Here is a 17,578-nt window from a genome sequence, read left to right as displayed (position 1 = left end):
GGGCGGTTAGCTGGCATTTATGGAAATGAACACACCGGCACACACAGCGTAATGATGGTGATATATTAATGCTGTACTGATATCAATGAAACATTACCATCAATTTAAGCAGGCAGTAAGGGCTGATTTGTAAGCCAATATATAACCAAATATAGCACAGGAGATGTTTGGAAAAACAAGCATGTGAAATAGGCATGACAAATAGAAAATTATTAAGGGATGATTTCTGTGATCTCTCTTTCCCAGGACAGTGATATTTTAAAATCCTCATCCAAACAGGAACACAGATAAACAGGCTGTAAACTTGTCTTATTATCCTGTGTTTGTGCTTTGACAGAAATGACTGATGTTTTTTGTACGAGTGAAATGTTTTAATTTATACCAGTGACTGGGGTCTGCTAGGGGAAAGCAGTCACCTTACAAATTACTTCGGAGGGACTAATTAGAGGGATAAACCTAGTATGTAATAAAAACACTTGTTTGAGCAAACCATTCAATCCAACAGATCAGGATTCTTACATTAAATACTTCAGCAAACTATCTGGTAATGCAAAATAAAATAAGAAAAAGGAGTGAGGGGGGGAAAGTCTTCATGTCTAATTTGTCACCTGAGGCTGATGAACTCCAGTGCAAATGATGAAGAAAATTAAGTGCTAACCTGTAAACAGTTCAACCAGGCAAAAGTGAATATGCAGTTGGCATTTACATTAAAAGCTCTAGCCTGCACATATCTGTTTCCTCATTCCCTTTAAAAGAACATTTTTTCACCAAAAAGGCTTCAGCCTTATCTGCCTAGTATGTGTGGAGGTTTTAGATACTGTGCTACAGACTCTATTTGGACACTTAAAGCTCTTGGCTCATTAAGATCAGTCAAAGAAGTCAAACTAGTCAGAGAGAAAAATCAATTAAGTTTGGCAAAATCACTTTTAAGGTGCCCTGTAGTTTTCTAATTATCACTACAAGTGTCCATAATGGATTATATTAAAAAAGCAACTATTTATGAACTGAAGTACTTAACGTAGCCCAACTATGTCTACCTTCAGCCAGGGCTGACAGTCACAGTATCCTCTCCACACAGTAAACACGCCAGGGTACCATCAGCCTCCTACCTTGGCTCCATCCACACTGATAATCCGATAGCTGTTTCTCGTGCTGTCATAGAAGTAGGAAACAGTTACAGCCTGCTTGCTTGCGGGAACCCAGTTCTTCTTCGTGCTGGGGTCAATTTGGAAGACATGGGCTCTGGTGGTGAAGATGGGCTGTTCTCTGGAATAGGGAGGGACAGGAGAAATGGATGCATGAGTCTGCGGAAGATGAAATGTCCCAGAAGCCCAGCCTTGACCAGGCATGTTGAAAGCACAAGGCAGAGAGTGGCTGGTAATCCCCCAAGTGAAAAGGCAGAGCAGTGATGCTGCTGAGCCACAATCCAGCCTTGGGTACCTCTCCTTGTCATCTGTCAGTGACACTCAGTGCCCTAAAGTTGCTGCTGTAGCCCAGAAAGCAATCAGCTTTTTTCTCTGCATGTTATACCAGCTCAGTACCCACCTTTTCCTCAAAATATTTATTCCAGGAAAGGACACTCACATGCATTCCTTCTTTCCCCATCCATATATTTTGCCAAAAGCAACAACAAGCTCCCCCTGGCTGGATTTCCTCCTGCCTCACATTCCCTATGAACCACTACCTACAGCCAGGGGTCCTCTGCAGACGCAGCAATGATTCCAGCAATCTACTGGCACAGTATAATTACTGAAATATTAATCTCTATCCTTAGATTCCCACTGTTCTGTGGATGGGCATGAAAATTTCATCAGATGCAAAAACAGTCAATCATCCTGGGGAGCAAGGGGGAAAAGAAACTCAAGCAAAACCCTGTATTGATATATATTACCTTTCAGATCAACTACCAGTGGGTGATGTACTGCCCCGGACACCCTGTTCCTAAACGCCAGCCCTCCTCGGATGCTTTTACTCATCAAGAAAACTGTGAACACAGTGGAGGGGTTTTGTTTTACCTTCAACAGGTGACAATGCAAATCACATAGAACAGCAGAGAGGATGCAGGACCAAAAGAACAAAACGTGATACACACAAAGTCATCTAGGTTGAAAATCAGAATTAAGACTTACTTAAAAGACATAAAGCTAAATTCACTTCCAACTATACCTTTAATCCAAGTTTAGAAGTAAACTGCAAATCAAGCTCTACTGTGCTTTTATATACATTTTTATGCTTTTAGTTCTTAAAAGCTACAGTATATAACAGTCTATATTAAGTGTACTGCTCAATATATTGTTAACACATACAAAATATTTATTAATAGTTACACTTGACAGAATTATGACAGGATTCAAAACCAATTGTACTACAATAGAGTTACTGCCCAAAAATGTTTACCACATGGAAACTGAAAAGGCTCCCAGGCTGAATTCTGCATAAAGCAAATGAAAAGAGGTAGGTGAAAGGCCAGAGAAATCTCTTGTTCTCATATGCTAGTCTTTCCTATTTATATAAATAATTCTCTCTATTATTCTCTGTTCCATAGTTTTGGAAGTATGTTTTTATTAACATTCCTATAATCTTCAGCTTCTTGTATATCCACCCACCTGCGCATTTTCAGAATAGAACAACTTCAGGTACTGTATGTAGGAACTGTATCGAACACCATACATGATCTTGACTCTTGCAGTTAAATTAAAATCGAGGGAAGTAAAATAAGGAATATCAAAGAGATGAAGCGATCTACCTGTAGAATTAGCACAGGAAAGATGGAGTGAGCTTACAAAGCCCAGCAAGGCCTCAGGAGGGAGAAAATGAAACAATGGTTTTCTCCTTGCAAGACATATGCAAAGTTTTACATTTTTGCAGGGGCTGCCATGCAGGTTTCTGGATGGACAGCTGTGTTGAACTCTGTAAAATACTTACATGAAATAAATTGAAATTTCAATGGGACTGTCACGTTACAGCTATGAAAGAATAGCATTTGCTTCAGCTCTTCCTTATCAGTAACTCACTGAATCTGACTCATTTCACACGCTAAAATCAATGTCATCCTTAGCTGGGAGGAAAGAAGGGGCAGGTCTCCGTAACATTTTTTAAATATTTCCATCATCCATTACACAGGATTAGCAGCGTAATGCCCATGAAGGTCATGGGGTTTGTTTGCACTACGGAATACCAGAAAGGGAAGTTTTCCCGGAGCTACTTACTCTTTTACTCTGAAAATACAAACTTTCCCTGAATGAAGAATAATTTTGAATTTATTTAGCCTTTTACTTAGCTCTATATTTTTTGTGGATTTTGCTAATAATTGTTTTTGCTAATGGTAATATGACCTATATATTGCAGTCTAAACTTTCAGAAGTTTCAGACTTTTCCTTCATGCAAACCCATTCCACAAACTACCTTAACTCTGTTAAGTCATCTTAACAATACCAGAAAACACTTAAAATTATGCATGGCCTCTCTGCAGCAGCAGGCACATAAAGTACATCTGGAGATAACAAAAGTGGAATGAAGGGAAAAACTCTTTCTCAATTTTTTTCGGGAATCTTGTAGCAGCTACTGTTCTCAATATGCATCCAAGTGGATAAATTAATGGGTAATGAAGCTCAGGGCTTGAGATAGCCATCTACCCATTCATGTGGGGCTTTTATTAAAAAGGTAAAACCTGACTGTGTTTCTAATCTTTGAGACTATTAAACAAAAAAAAAAGTCCATCTTGTCTTCCTGGGTGCAAACAGCCCCATGTGTAAACTTAAGCATTTTAACTCATTCAAGGTAAATGAGCTGTTGACCTTGTGTCAAGTCTCAAATGTATGCCTTTGATCTTCCTGGCATAGGTGGCTCTGTAAGGCAGCAAAGCCCCAGGACTGAGTTTTGGCCCCCTGGAGCAGGTGAAGTCCCCCCAGGACAATGGAAGGATTTCCCAGCGTTGATTCGTAAAAATTAAGAAAAAATGCATTTCTGCAGCCCTGCCCTGCCTCACTCCCTGCTGCTGAATCCACCCACGTGTCTGCACTCAGCTGTTACCCCAAGGAGCCCAAACCCACCAGCAGTGGGCATCAGCCCGCACCACCGGGTGCCACCGCACCTTCCCTCGCACCACGGTGGATCAGCAAAGCCAACAGCGTCAATAAATTCCAGCAGTGCAGCTTTTAACATGGAGGGGAAATATTCTCCTTCATTGCACCCCTAACTCCTTTGACCAGTGAAGCACGCACACAGGCAGCTATAAAACTGTGGCACTCAATTTTCAAATGAAATGCTGAATTAGGCACTTTTACAACATTTAACCACAGCCTTACACAGCTCCAAATTGAGAAGGATGATTCTGCGTTACTCACTTGCAACTTTTGACATTAAAGAAAGCACTTTACTGATAGAGGAATAACTTAATTTACCAGGATTTCTTTCCTTCTCATTTTGACAGAGATTTATCAAGTCTTATGCTTAAAAGAACAGCAATGCTAACTCAAAATTCCCGCAGCGCATCCTGCGTCGACCCATAAGCGGGTCGTTATGTGAGGCTGTCAGTTTGCCTGGGGAGGCAGGGAGCAGCCAGCCGGGCTGCAGACTTGTAAATCAGAAAACAAAGGGAATTTATGAATGTTTAAAATCCCATGAATTTTAAGCAAAGTTGTTAATGATTGATTAAACGCTCTTTCAAAAAAAAAAAACAAACCTCTTTAAAAATCAATTTGACATCCACTGTTTAGAGTAAAGCTGCTTGAAAAATAGCAAATGGAAACCTAAATTATAGCTAATAGTTCTTTGTTTAATAATGCAGATTAAGACAGAAAGTGCACTTTGATAAGCTTTTTTTATTATTAAATATGGACAGCATGTTTTATAAATATGATTGTAATTTTCAACTCACGGTTTTACACATTTTAGTTGACTTAATTTCCATACTAGTGTCACATGAGACAAATCTCAAGTAAAAAGCAATCATTCTCCATAAATGTAGAAATATGTCATTAACCTTTTCTGAAGAATTTAAAAAGCAAAAAACAAGACTGGAGCTAACTAACGGTATCCACAGCTGTGTGAGATATTGTATCACGTTCTGGTTAATATACAACCATACCCAATTTTACAAGTGTGTGACTAGCTGCAAGCCATGTGTTTTATATTACTCCTCCTAATCAACTAGAATGAGCTTTCACTTAGGAAAAGTTCAAATTATTTAATTCCAAGTTCCTTGTTTATCATTTGAAACATGAGCACAACCAGTGATTTAAATCACTTCAGCTGTAAAGAGCCTTTGCTGACTGGCAGCCAGCACTGTAAGGGCTGTGCGATATTGGTGGCTGATAGAGCCATGGCACCATGAGCCCTGGCTGGTGGCCCACCGGCAACTGGGAAAGCCCCAGACCCCAGCCATGTGTGAGGCCACATGGAGCCGGCTCCGGCTCTGAACAAGGCACTGCTGATGTGAACAGTTCTGTATTGGAGCAATCTTTTTTGGTAGTAAATATAACACAGTGACTCACATGGGTGCCTGAGGGATCAGCACCCAATTTCTTTTGAATTTGCAAAGTGTCCAGTGCACATTTATGCAGTTACGCAGGACAGTTACGTGCTGAGCAGTAAATAGAACAAAGCAGCTCCTTTACTTCTTGTAGGATCTGGATATCAAACATATCTGTGACAGGAGCTTTGCCTGGTACTCCACCAGAGGCAAAACCACTATTTGCACATTTTGCTAAGACTTTTATTAATAGATCACATCAAATTCTCCATGAAGAGGATTCCTAGTTTACAGGACAGGATTATTTGTGCTCTTCCCACACTAATACTAGCCAGCTCTGCACTGTCTAACTTACCAATTGGAATAAATATATTTTTTAAAAGAAAACGTTCCCATACAGCTGCCATTTGGCAGAGGACGCACATGCCTGCAGACAGCACGTCAGCGTAGAGTTTTTGGAACATGGTGCTTCCTGCTACAGGCCAGCATCATGCCCACGCTGAGGTTTATGCTACCTGACAGCGCCAGCAGATCTGCAGTGATTTGCTATAACAAGTATTAGATAATGAGGATCTTTCAAAAAAGAAGTATGAACGCAAAAATCCTAGATTGTGACAAACCCCCCAGCACTGCTTGCGATGATACAAAAAAAATTTATTTGCTAAAGCCAACATGATACACTTGGTGCCAATAGTTATTTGGATCAAGTATCGCTACTACTGCCTGACAGTGAAATAAAAAGAACAAATTCCTTACGTGTATCTTCACATATAATGTAGTTTGGAATGCTGTTTGCATTTATCTATGATAATTCAAAAATAAGCAACATTAGTGAGGCAATCTCGTGTCTTCGGTCCCAAAAAAAAATGAAAAAGTATTTCCTGCCTCTCGAAAGCAGCAGGCTCTCCAGTCACTCCTCCATGACCCCCGAAGTCACCAAATGTCTCCCTTCAGCCGGCAGCAGTGCTGGCACTGGGGGTCCCCAGGCCTCGGGGTGCGCAGCTGCCCTGCCAGGCTGTGCTGTTGCGTGGTGGCCCCCAAGTTCACAAAGATTTTTCTCCTATTTGAAATAGCCATCTCAATGAAAGTCCGGGCAAGTAATGATGCCTAAAAATTTCCTGTGAAAATTACTGTTTCATCTGCCCGTAACACTATTCACTTGTTCATACGTGCACATCTCAAACTTTAGTAAACAACCAACCCCTCGCCCCGAAACATCAAAATCCAAGTAAAGGCAGACATCTGATGGAGGAGTTAACTGCTGTGGGGAGAAGTTACAGCTCATGGTGTCGCTCACAGTAAGTAGCACAGCGGTTGCAGTTTATACACAAAATTAATCTTTGCTCAAAACAAAAGAGAGAGTCCGCTATCCTCCAGCCTGTTACTTCCACACATGGAAGGCTCACGCCATCTTGGATCAAATCCTTTCAGGAAGCAGAAAGCCACATGAATTAGCTTCTTAATGATGACGCAGGGTGGAGTAGGAGGACTCCTCCTCACCTCACAGCAGGCACTCCAGTCAAGACAAGCGCATCCCTCTTACACTCACCACAAACAAAGCGAATTCAGCTGTCTCAGCCCAATTCCCTGGGATACGGTAGCCTCAACGTCCATCACTGCCCCATTCCTGACTGGGGTCAGGGACCAGGACAGCAGGCTGGGCCACCAGCATGGGCAATACGCAGAGCTGGGGAGAGGCCAACCCTAAACCTCCACATTTTACAGACTCGGTAGCAGCAAAGCAGCCTCAGGAAAGCAGGCAGCTTGCTCCCTTCCCAAATTGGCATATGCTCATTAATCTGGGTCAGTCCAATCTCATCGGCTGTGACAGGCAGGCTCGGGCGCCGGCTGCCAGCGCACATCACCAGCAGCAGAGGAGAGCCTGTCCCAGCTCACAAGGGTGCAGGACTCACAGGGTGAAGCAAACCGGTGGGTGACGGCTCCGTGTTACACCTGAGGAAACAGTCATTGAGAGCGAGATGGCATCCTGGGATAACAGAGCCAGTAGCAAGCCTGGAAATAAAATTAAATTTTTAGCTACCTCCTTTTATAGGCATTATTATTATTTCAACAGACAAAATGTAATTAGCAGAAGTGCTTCTTGCATCTGCGGGAAATATAATAGTTCCAGTTACCTAGACCAAAAAAAAAAAAAGAAAAAAAACTAGCTAGCTAAAGAAGAATTTTTTGTTAAAAGCATAGACGTTAATTAAACTCATTTTTGATTTGTGGCTGATTTAGTCTGTCCAAAAGAATAAATCTTCAGGACAAAAGCTCTCAGTAGGAAAATCATTGTAACATCTGTGAGATCTCACAATACTATTATGCCTATGTGGAGTCAATATACAATTAAAAGGCTTAACTTCAGCAGTGAAAAAGCTCACACTTTATTTTTGGGCTATCTCCAAATAGCTATTAACCTTTCAAGACACTGTGAATAAACACTCATACACAAGTGACAGGAACTGAGATGACCCTGAACTAATCTTCCACAGGTAAGGTTATTTATTAGAAAAAAAACAAGTTGAGGCATGTGTGTGTAAAAATGGTTGGGTTACCCTGATTATTTCAGAGATTTTTCTTAAGAAAAAAGAAGACACTGAAAGATGACCCATAAATTTGCACTCCCAGGAATGTTTACACAGCCTCTCATTTGCATAGGGATAAATCCAAACCCTATTAAACTTGTAATAAATACTTGAAAAAAATACTTGTACTCTGTTTAACCCCAGCACCTCCGCTACCTTTGGTGAAAAATGAGGCTGCATCAGCACATAAGCAGACCCCCAAAAACCTTCTCTTTCTCTGGATTAGTTCAAAATTACATCCTCATGGTTCGCTCCAGCTCCTGTAGAGTTAATGCTTTCAGCACAGCCTCCGCTGTGGCACAATGTTTGTATTGTACTATTTCAGCAAGAGATTGCCATTGTAAATTGGGAGTGTAAATCTTGGAGCGGAGAGCACAAACCTGTAGGAGAGGGACCGCAACCTCCCCCCACGCCTTGCCCGGTGCCTTCAGCCCCCACCCAGGGGTGATGACAACCACCAGGCTCTACCTCACACACCAAAACCTACCCTGTGCTGCTGATGTGAGGAAGGATGAAGTGCCTGCAAGCCCTAGCCTTGCATTTCACATGCTCGGGGCTGCTCTGGAAAGCTCTGGACAAGACCCATGGAGGGAGGGACCCCCACAGGAGCTCATTGCTCCTTCTGCCGCAGGAGGGACCCCACAGGATCTCACTGCAGTGGGGTGTGTAGGGCTGAGCCAGCCCAGGGGATCCCCATGTGTGGGAAACGCTCAGCTCAGCCCTGTGGGGCACACATCAGCCTCTGCTGCTGCCCGAGCAGCCCAGCTGAACCAGAATGAACCCACAGCTCTGTGCCACAGTGAATTTTCCCATGCACAGGTGAAACATCAAGGAGGTTGGTTTGTTTCCTTTACAAAGGAGAAATAAGGAGCCAGTGTGCAGATCCGAACAGCACCAAGCTCCTCGAGCAGCACCCAAACCCAAGAGGCAGCATGCCCTGGAGCCCTCACCCACCCCACAAGCGCCGCCCAGGGGCCCCCAGCACTGGCCTTGCTGGGGGAGATAAGGTACCAGCAGCCCGTCGCTGCCAGGCCTCCTCACCCCACGTCAGACACTGTACATGTCTGGAGTTAGCATGGGTGAGAAATGATCAAAGAGGAGAAAATAATGTAAACACAATGTTGGAGGAAGAGAGCAATTTATACTGCATTTGTAAAACAGCAGGAAAAATCCTTTAGCGTGCTAGTGAGGTCTTTATTATTAATCCTTTGCACTATGTCTTCTGTGCGGCAGAAGGCCGGGGATACTTTGAGGTTGTGAGGGCTATTCGGTGTTTATTTTAAAAACAATGAAGACACGAAATTTCAGAGGACATATGATCAAAATGCATTGTACCTACAAACAGAAGACCGAAGTGAAAGACCATGCGTGTGATTGTCCACGAAAAACCCACTGACACCACCAGGGAGGCATCCTTACGTTTCGGACTTTTTCTCCTCCCCTGCTGTAAGAATTTGCATGGCAGATGAAGTTATCTTTGCACAAAGAAATCTGAAAAGTTGATTTTAATCAGTAGCATAATCAAAGCCTCACTATTGCAAAATAATATGATTAAACACTCCATTATTTCAAACACCACAGAACTAAGCGGATCCTTGGAGGGGAGTACTTTTGTGCATTAATCCATGCATGTAATTATCGATATGCTTTCCCATACCCTATTCAAATGCTCTCCCCTGAGGCTTTTCTTCCACTTACACTGGGTGGGGGGGGGAAGAAAGCCAATCAGTTCAGTTTAAAGAACAAGTTGTATAACTCTTTTTGATCTACTGCCTAAAGTATCAAATAAGGAATTCTACCAACCGTAATGTCAGAAGCAAACGATAGGGCTTTGCTTGCCGGGGTGGCCAGCGCCAGGCGTGGGCAGGGCACGGTGTGCACCCTGCACCGGTACACGCTGTGACCGGAGACGCTGCCACCGCACCTGGGCTAATAAAACACTCCCGTCTGGAGTGCTTTATTAGACTGCAAGAAAAAGGGTGCCAACAGATGGTTTAATACAGGGATGCATGCCTTCAATGAAACTTAAGCATGTAAAAATTTAAAAGCAATTAAAGAAAAGCAATTTACTCTGTAAGAGATTAGAAAGATGCAAACCAATGCCTGAACTGGGTTTTCGGTACATGCATCAACTTGCCCATGCTGAGAACAGCACCGGGCTGGCAACGGCACTGCCATGTTTCAACAGATTTGTTGCTACCAGCCTCCTCGAGTAAACCATCCAGGAGACAAAAATCACTGAATGTAGTGAAGATGACCAATAAAAACAGCAAAGAGAGGTTCCAATGCAAGCGCATCCCTTGTGTGCACAGCCAGAACCCCCACAGCTGCTGGCAGGAAAGGGCAAGATGTGGGAAACAAACAAGCAAGGCTAAAGCCGGTATCATTCCCCATTCAATGCAGTTTAAATTAGACTATCTGGAAGATAGCAGATTTCCATTTTCTGGCAATTTTAATGGACTAATAGAATCAGCAAGAAGAGTATTTTGGTTGCTGCTAGCACACAGGCAGCACCTCTCTAAGGAACTGGGGGACATGGTTCTCAAAACTAATGTATTTACTAGCAGCCAGTAAGATCCACAATGACACATTTCTTCTGCTTTGAGTTAAAAATACAAAGGAAATTTCAAACATTTAGAAGCTAACGTTATTCACTTTAATCTTTAAAAATATAACACCATCTGTTGCCATCAGGTTTACAGTACAGATCTCAGATATATACATTTATTTGTTGGTATAAAAAGCTGTCAGCAACCCCAGTGCAAAAGTGAAGATGCTCTGGTAATCTGCTGAGCTTCAGAGAGAAAGACTACTAAATCTGAAACACTTCACCAACAGGTTATTCATGAGAAACAGTATCTACAAAACAAAAAATCCACTAGTCCCCTTGCCACAAAAAACCCCCATATCACTAAAAGCACAAAACTAACCCCTTAGAACTTGCTAACATTGCAAACTGCAGATATTTGAAGGTAATATCAGGAGAAACTTATCCCAGAAACTCCTGAACCTCAACAGCCCCGTATTTCTGATCCCCACAGCCCTGCTCCCTCGGCACTCCCGATTTCTGCATGCCAGTGCCTCCAACTTTGCGGGTTATGCAAGGCACAGGTTACACAAGGTGTAGGCTATGGGAGGATTTCATTTCAAGTATCAGCATTTTTTATGCAATGCAGGTTCCATAACTAGGGGCTATAATGCAAATATGCAAAAAAAAGTGACATTCTCATGTCAGCAGAGTCTCAAAAATGAGTGTGGGCTGGCTGAAAATTTGTAGAATAAACAAAACATAGCACACATTCTTATTATAAACTTATTATGCAAGAGGAGTCCAAGTAATATGTAAAACCATACAAAAAGTTCAAGTTTTTTCTGGATTTCCATTAGCCATGTCAAATCTAACTCAAGTTTTAAGGAGGTAACAGTCCTGAGTGGCCGGGCCAGGACACCTGCCAGGGACTAGATCCACAGGAGCGGTCAAAAGTCAGACCCCTTATAGTATCAGATCATTAGCAATTTTAAAATAAAAAGGCCTTGACCTTCTTTCAAAAAATTATTCACTCTGCTGAAAAGCCATCTTCTCACTTTTCTGAAGTGAAACAAGAAACGTTGAAAAAAAAAAAAATCTTACCTGTGTGATGCTAATGATCACATTTCTCATGTTTCTAACATTTAGCTTTCTGTGCCTTGGAAGTTAATACAACAGGAGAGGTCTTAATAATTTTTTCCCCTGTGACATACTCTGTCCTGCTGGTATTTCTTGATTGAAAGACTGCAAGTAAATCTGGCTCTGCCTTATGAAATTAAGGTCTACTAGACATAAAAATCCAATTAGTGCTACAAAAATTAAGGCATAACATTTCCTCAGTCTCATTTACACCAATATAGACTTTTTTCTTCTTTCTGTCAAGGGTGAAGGACACAGCTGAATGATGGGATTTTTTTCTGTCTCATTTATATATTGATTGTAATAAGGCCAGACAGGTAGGCCTATGCAAGTGCTGATTCTGTCAGCAGCCAAAGTTGCCAGGACTGTAAATATTGTCACTTATAGATTGATAAATGGACTACATGGACTAATTGTATTTCAGTATCTCTGGACAGATGGCAAATCTTACAGCCATATGGTGATTATTTCCACTGCGCTGAAAGTATATTAACACTTACCAAAATGTTTAAAGTGATGAGAGGATCTAAAATAATTTTTCCATGAACTGGGATAAAAACGATGAGCTCGGATGGGCCGGTACACTGCGGCTGGGCTCTCTCCCAGGATTCCCGTTTGGTGCAGGCTCGAGGGCCTGCGGGTATCACAGAGTTATTGATGAAACTGGTTGTGTACTGGGTCCGCAGCTGGAGTACGGCGCCATTGTGATAGCCAGGGGATAACATGCCTCATTTTAGCTATTCTGCATTGCCCTTATTTAGTTGCCACTATTTACTGCTTGATAGGCCAGCTGCCCTGTGAGTTGGCAGCACTGATACGTATACTGTCTTTTCCTGGTATTTTTTCCTAAATCCTTCTCTGCTCTCTGGTTGAAAGCACATTGTAGTTATTGTCCTATTTTTAAAGGTAGCTACATACCCAGCCCCGGCCCATGCAAATGCAGCGGAGGGCTGCCCAAACCAGGGACAGTGGTGTCTCTGGAGTAGGACTATACATGCAATATATGTCTTTAGCTGTCCCCATGTCTGCTCCCAAAAGGGGAATCAACTGAGACAGGATAGAACTATGCCCGGGCGAAACAAAACAAACCAGCTGGATGGTGACCAGAGGCTCATCCTGCTCTCTGCTGACTGGATAAGCCATTGCAAAGTTCTGCAGCGCTACTTCAGCACAAAGCCGGTAGCTCATCGTATTTACCAAATGCAAAGAAAGCACTCAATGGATAATACGTCAGGCTGATACGCATCCCAGACAACACAACCTGCTTATGGCTGTGTCCTTTACTAATGCGTTTGCTGTGGGGCTTTGAACCTTTTATGAGATTTATGCAGCAGTGGATCCACCCTTCAAAACAATGGGAGAGTACATACAGAAGACCTGATCCTCTTCTGCTCTAAGTTACTGCTTATTTATACAAAACAAATGTGAGCAAAATCAGCTTGTAAATTCTAAACAGATTTTTATGCTAGAATAATAACCCATATTACGCAATTTAAATTATTTTTTCCCCTTAATTTTCAGAACAAAATTCTGAACGCTTACTTGTTTTAAAATAGGATTAAAAATAATGTCCTGTATTCTGAAGTAATTTGTTTTGAGTGCACTCTTATGGTAGGAGATTCCTTGCTAGTGGAAGCAGACACCTTCCTTGCTGGGGGAGAAAAAACGTTTATACACCAATTTCCCCTATTTGCTGTAAGTAAATTACAGCAAGTCAAGAGCTAGCAACTGTACTCTTCATAGTCCCTGGGATCTAAAATTAGTGCCTGGTGTTAGTATGCAGAATGGATCAAGTACTCACTCAGCCACTGAGGATAAGGTGCCAACTGGTGAGAAATTTTTACTATGCTTTTTGCACGTTCACACTTTAGCACCCTAAGAATGAAATCAATTTGACTTGTAAGGCCTCTATTACAGATCTCTCTAAACACATTTTTCTTTTAGGAAGCTTTACCACCCCTGAAAGGCAGCAAAAGGGCATTTCAGTTGCCCATTTCTCCCTAAACAACCCAGACCAGCCCCGTGTTTTTCCATGTGCCTCCCCAGCCAACGCTTTGACCCAGGCTGGGAGCTGCTGCCGCCCCAGGCACCGGACGGGCTGTCCTCCCCGCAGGGAGCCGCGGCAGCTCCAACGCCACCGCAGGGGAAGGAGAAGTGCCAAAAGGAGATGGAAAAAGAAAAGAAAGGGAGGAAAAGTAACTTAGATCCAAGGTGCAAAGTTTGGACCACCCTCCTTAACTCCTGGAAATCAGCCGTGCTTTTAAGGGATAACAGGCAGCAGTGAACCACCCCAAATCGTTCCCAGCAGTTGCATGTCTATTTTCTCTTCTGGCCAATAATTCAGAGGTCATCCTGTAAAGCAGTTGACGAGCATTCACCCTTTCCAGAACAACCTCATGTCACTACACTAATTTCAGTTATTTGAAAGTGTGTGGAAAATCAGTGACTGTTACTTTGATATTTCATTGGAAAGGCCTTCTAGAGTCACACAATATTGCTCTATGTCGTTAGGAGAAGGATGCCAATTCATAAGGCAGGGAGGAAAGACCAAACAGGGAATGCAAAGTGGATTAAATATTTTGATTCTGTTCCAAACTCTAAGCTTAAAATATAAACTTTGGCAACTTCTCCCCCATAGAATTTGAAATGCTAATTTCTAGCTCAATGGAGAGAAGTTCTTGCAAAGATCTGAACAATACGTATGCAGGATTACTGCTCCGAGACTGAAAAATTCAGAACAGACCTTTTCTGTAGAGGGAAAAGCAGGTAACCACAGCCACAGGAAAGGTGTTTACCCCAGGCTTCACGAGGAGCTCAGTCCAGCTGAAGAAGGAAGCTGTCCCCAGAGCCCTCTGCAAAACCACAGGCGTTGCAGAATAGTCTGAGGAGGCAAAGCAGAGAGAGAGGGATCGCTGGGAGAGTCAGGCTGCATACGACTAAGTCCTTAAAAGCTGATGCATCATCCATAATATGCAAGTGTGAAGGTCTCAAAAAACAGATACTCAGAATTTCTGTTTAGGGAACATTTTTGAGGATCGCACAGAAACTTTAAAGACATTATTTGTCCTTCGGATCTCTCAAAAGACAAATTGGAATTTCACACTATGCACAAACACCCATTCCCCTGCTCCAAAGCACAGAGGAAGGTAGAAGAGGCACAGAGGGGAAAGGAAAGCTCCCTGAGGAGGCCTGGACTCACACACACTTCTCGATCTGCCTGAGAGGAAGCGAGCAGCCTCCCCGTCTACCCCAAATAACTCCCAAACCAACAGCTCCCTTTCTGCAACGTGGGATCTGACCCTTGCTCCACTGCAATTGTGTTTCATTCTAACTGAGATTAGAGACTCAAGCTTTTAATTGAATTTCTTTGCATTTTGGTGGGTGTAGTGAAGTGTCAAATCCCTGTTCTCAGTCAAGCCAGTTTCTGTTCATCTTGAAAAGAACCATAAACCAAATTAGATTCCTTTTTATGTATTAGTATTTTCAGAAGAACCCTTAAATACAAGTTTATAAAGACCACCTCTGCAAACAACAGGCAACAGAAAAAGAGCTATCTCCTGTAATGAACTACATAAGTGACAAACAGCTGTCAAACAAAAAATAATAATGAAAAGAGAGAGCTCTCATTCACCTGCATACTGTAAAGTTGTAGGAAACTAAATCTCCTTTATTGTTTCATAAAAGAATAAATTTCTCCCTATCCCATCTGGAGGAGAGGGGATTATTATGACAACCATTGGATTATATGTGTACATAAATAGAGTCCAAAGATGCTTTTATCTCCCTTCCTCGTATACTCAAGGGCAGTGGTTGTGCCCTTGGGTGTACGTTGTGCCTCTGAGCAGAAACCTCCTGGCAGGTCAGGGAAGAGTATTTTGGCTTTGGCCCATGTGAAGGTGTAAGAGGTGGGGGCTTTCCCTGGTGGGGCTGTGCACAGGTACATCCTGGCTAGAGATGGGGCAATGGCAAGGCAGAGACAGGGGGACAACTATGCTGTTGCCATCTTTGCACCGGCATCTGAACGACCCACCAGAACAGAGCTTCTATCTCATCTTTAGACATCACCATCTCTGAAATAAAGAATAATAAGGTGTCAGGCTCTCCCCATGTTTCCCACGCATTCTCCCAGCAGCCAGGAGCCCCAGCACAACCCTGAGTGCTGGTTGGGGACATTTTGCATGTCTCATCTCAGAGAAGTTCTCCCGTTTTTTTTCAAATGCTCTCATTGACAATTTTCAATATCACAAAACAATCACATGTTCCCACTTACTTAAACAACTGCAGGGAGACATTTTAGATGCGTGCAGCAGATTTATAGTGAGAAGACAGGATACAAAAACCTGATAAAAGCAGGGAATGAAACAAAGGCAACAACAAAGTGTTGCTGTTACAGATTACAGAGCAACTCACAAAAAGGAAAGAACTTGAGTTAGTCACTGCAACGCAATTAATATGAAGGAGAGACAGTGTGCATGTTGAAGTACTATGTTTTCAAAGGGAAAAGCTTTGCTGAATACTCCCAGCTCTGGCTACACTACCTGTCCTTCTTCCAGGGATGAAACAATGAGTAATGAATACCGAAAATAAGATGCTGACACCTCCACATAATAAAATTAACATTTCCCTTCAGGGCCATGCAAGATTTAATTTATTATTTTTTTTTCCCCAAAAAAATACAGTGCTCCATATTTGAGGAGAATCTACTGTGAAGTGTTAAGCACAAGCAAACAAAAATTTCACAGTCCACAAGGAAGGATCCTCAGTACAACTAGAAGCAGCTTTAGGAAAAAATATTGTGCAAGCTGGCTACATATTTTTAAATATATTCCATAGAGGCCTTTGCTATCTTGCTGCATTGATGTACTAAACCTCGCCTGATAAGGATGCAGTTGCAGGACTTCTGTTGTTCCCTGTTAGCATTTGCATTATAATAACACCTAGCAGCTCCAGAGGGCTCTCTTGGGCCCCTTGATATGTAGGCAGAAAAGTGCAACTTCTACACAAAATTTCTTTTTGAACTGCAGCAGGGCTCGAGTTTCTAAATCCTGTAGGCTGCAGTGAATCTTCCAGACGGAAAGAAAACAGTTTGTCACTTCAGAAATTCTTACAATCTTGCATTTTGATAAGACATGTCAAATAAATAAAATCAGACTAGTGTGTGTAGGAGGCAGGAAAGGAGGCTGGGCTGCCACTGAAGTGAACAAGCTTTGCACAGTAACCAGCAATCACTTCTGCTCACACCTCCATCGCCAAGCCCTCTTTCCCCTGTGTCAAATCTGCTCACTCTTCTCCATGATAAAGCCACAGTTGTTTTGCAGCTAAAGCTCCCAGTCTTGCCAGCCTTCAACATGAAGCCCACAAATCCTGAAACACCTACACAGCAGAGCCTCCTGCTCCCCTATGAGTCATTAAGCAGGCTGTCCCGCTTGGTGGTGTCATCCAGCAGTATCCTTTTTTTTTTTTTTAAACAAATTCTAAAATACCTCGAGCATCAATTATTTAAAATATTATCTTCATTTTAATACTGACCCCAGTGGCAAAATTACCATTACAAAGCATTTCCAAGTGATGCAAGAGGGTCCAATAGCCTCTAATAGTTGCTACGTCAATGAGGAGTAAGCAGCCAGCTACTCGTGTCACACATGAGCTAAGCACGGAGCATCCAAGCCAGCAGCAGCGGGCAGATTTCTCTCTTACAAACAGGCAGAGAGCAGCTAGGATGTGTCATCAAAAATATAATCAAAGATCAACTGCATCATCCAATCTCATCTTGTACATTTTGCATGAGTACATATTACACAACCCCTACTCACACTGTCTCTAACCCGTGCTGGGTGATGTGTGGCGATG

At 42.5% G+C, this 17,578-nt stretch overlaps 1 protein-coding gene across 1 annotated transcript in view; it reads right to left on the bottom strand.

The window, feature by feature from the left end:
• HOMER2 (homer scaffold protein 2) overlaps nucleotides 1-17,578 on the bottom strand; it is a 58,324-nt gene that overhangs the window by 34,418 nt on the left and 6,328 nt on the right. Inside the window, exon 2 of the mRNA XM_074155573.1 lies at nucleotides 1,110-1,266. Within this exon, the coding sequence (XP_074011674.1) occupies nucleotides 1,110-1,266 (157 nt within the window). The remainder of the gene's footprint in view (nucleotides 1-1,109; nucleotides 1,267-17,578) is intronic.

The sequence above is a fragment of the Numenius arquata genome, chromosome 11 (assembly GCF_964106895.1).
Source record: "Numenius arquata chromosome 11, bNumArq3.hap1.1, whole genome shotgun sequence".
NCBI classification, from domain to species: Eukaryota; Metazoa; Chordata; class Aves; order Charadriiformes; family Scolopacidae; genus Numenius; species Numenius arquata.
Note: the sequence above shows the minus strand (reverse complement) of the source record. Positions and strands in the feature narration are given on the sequence as shown.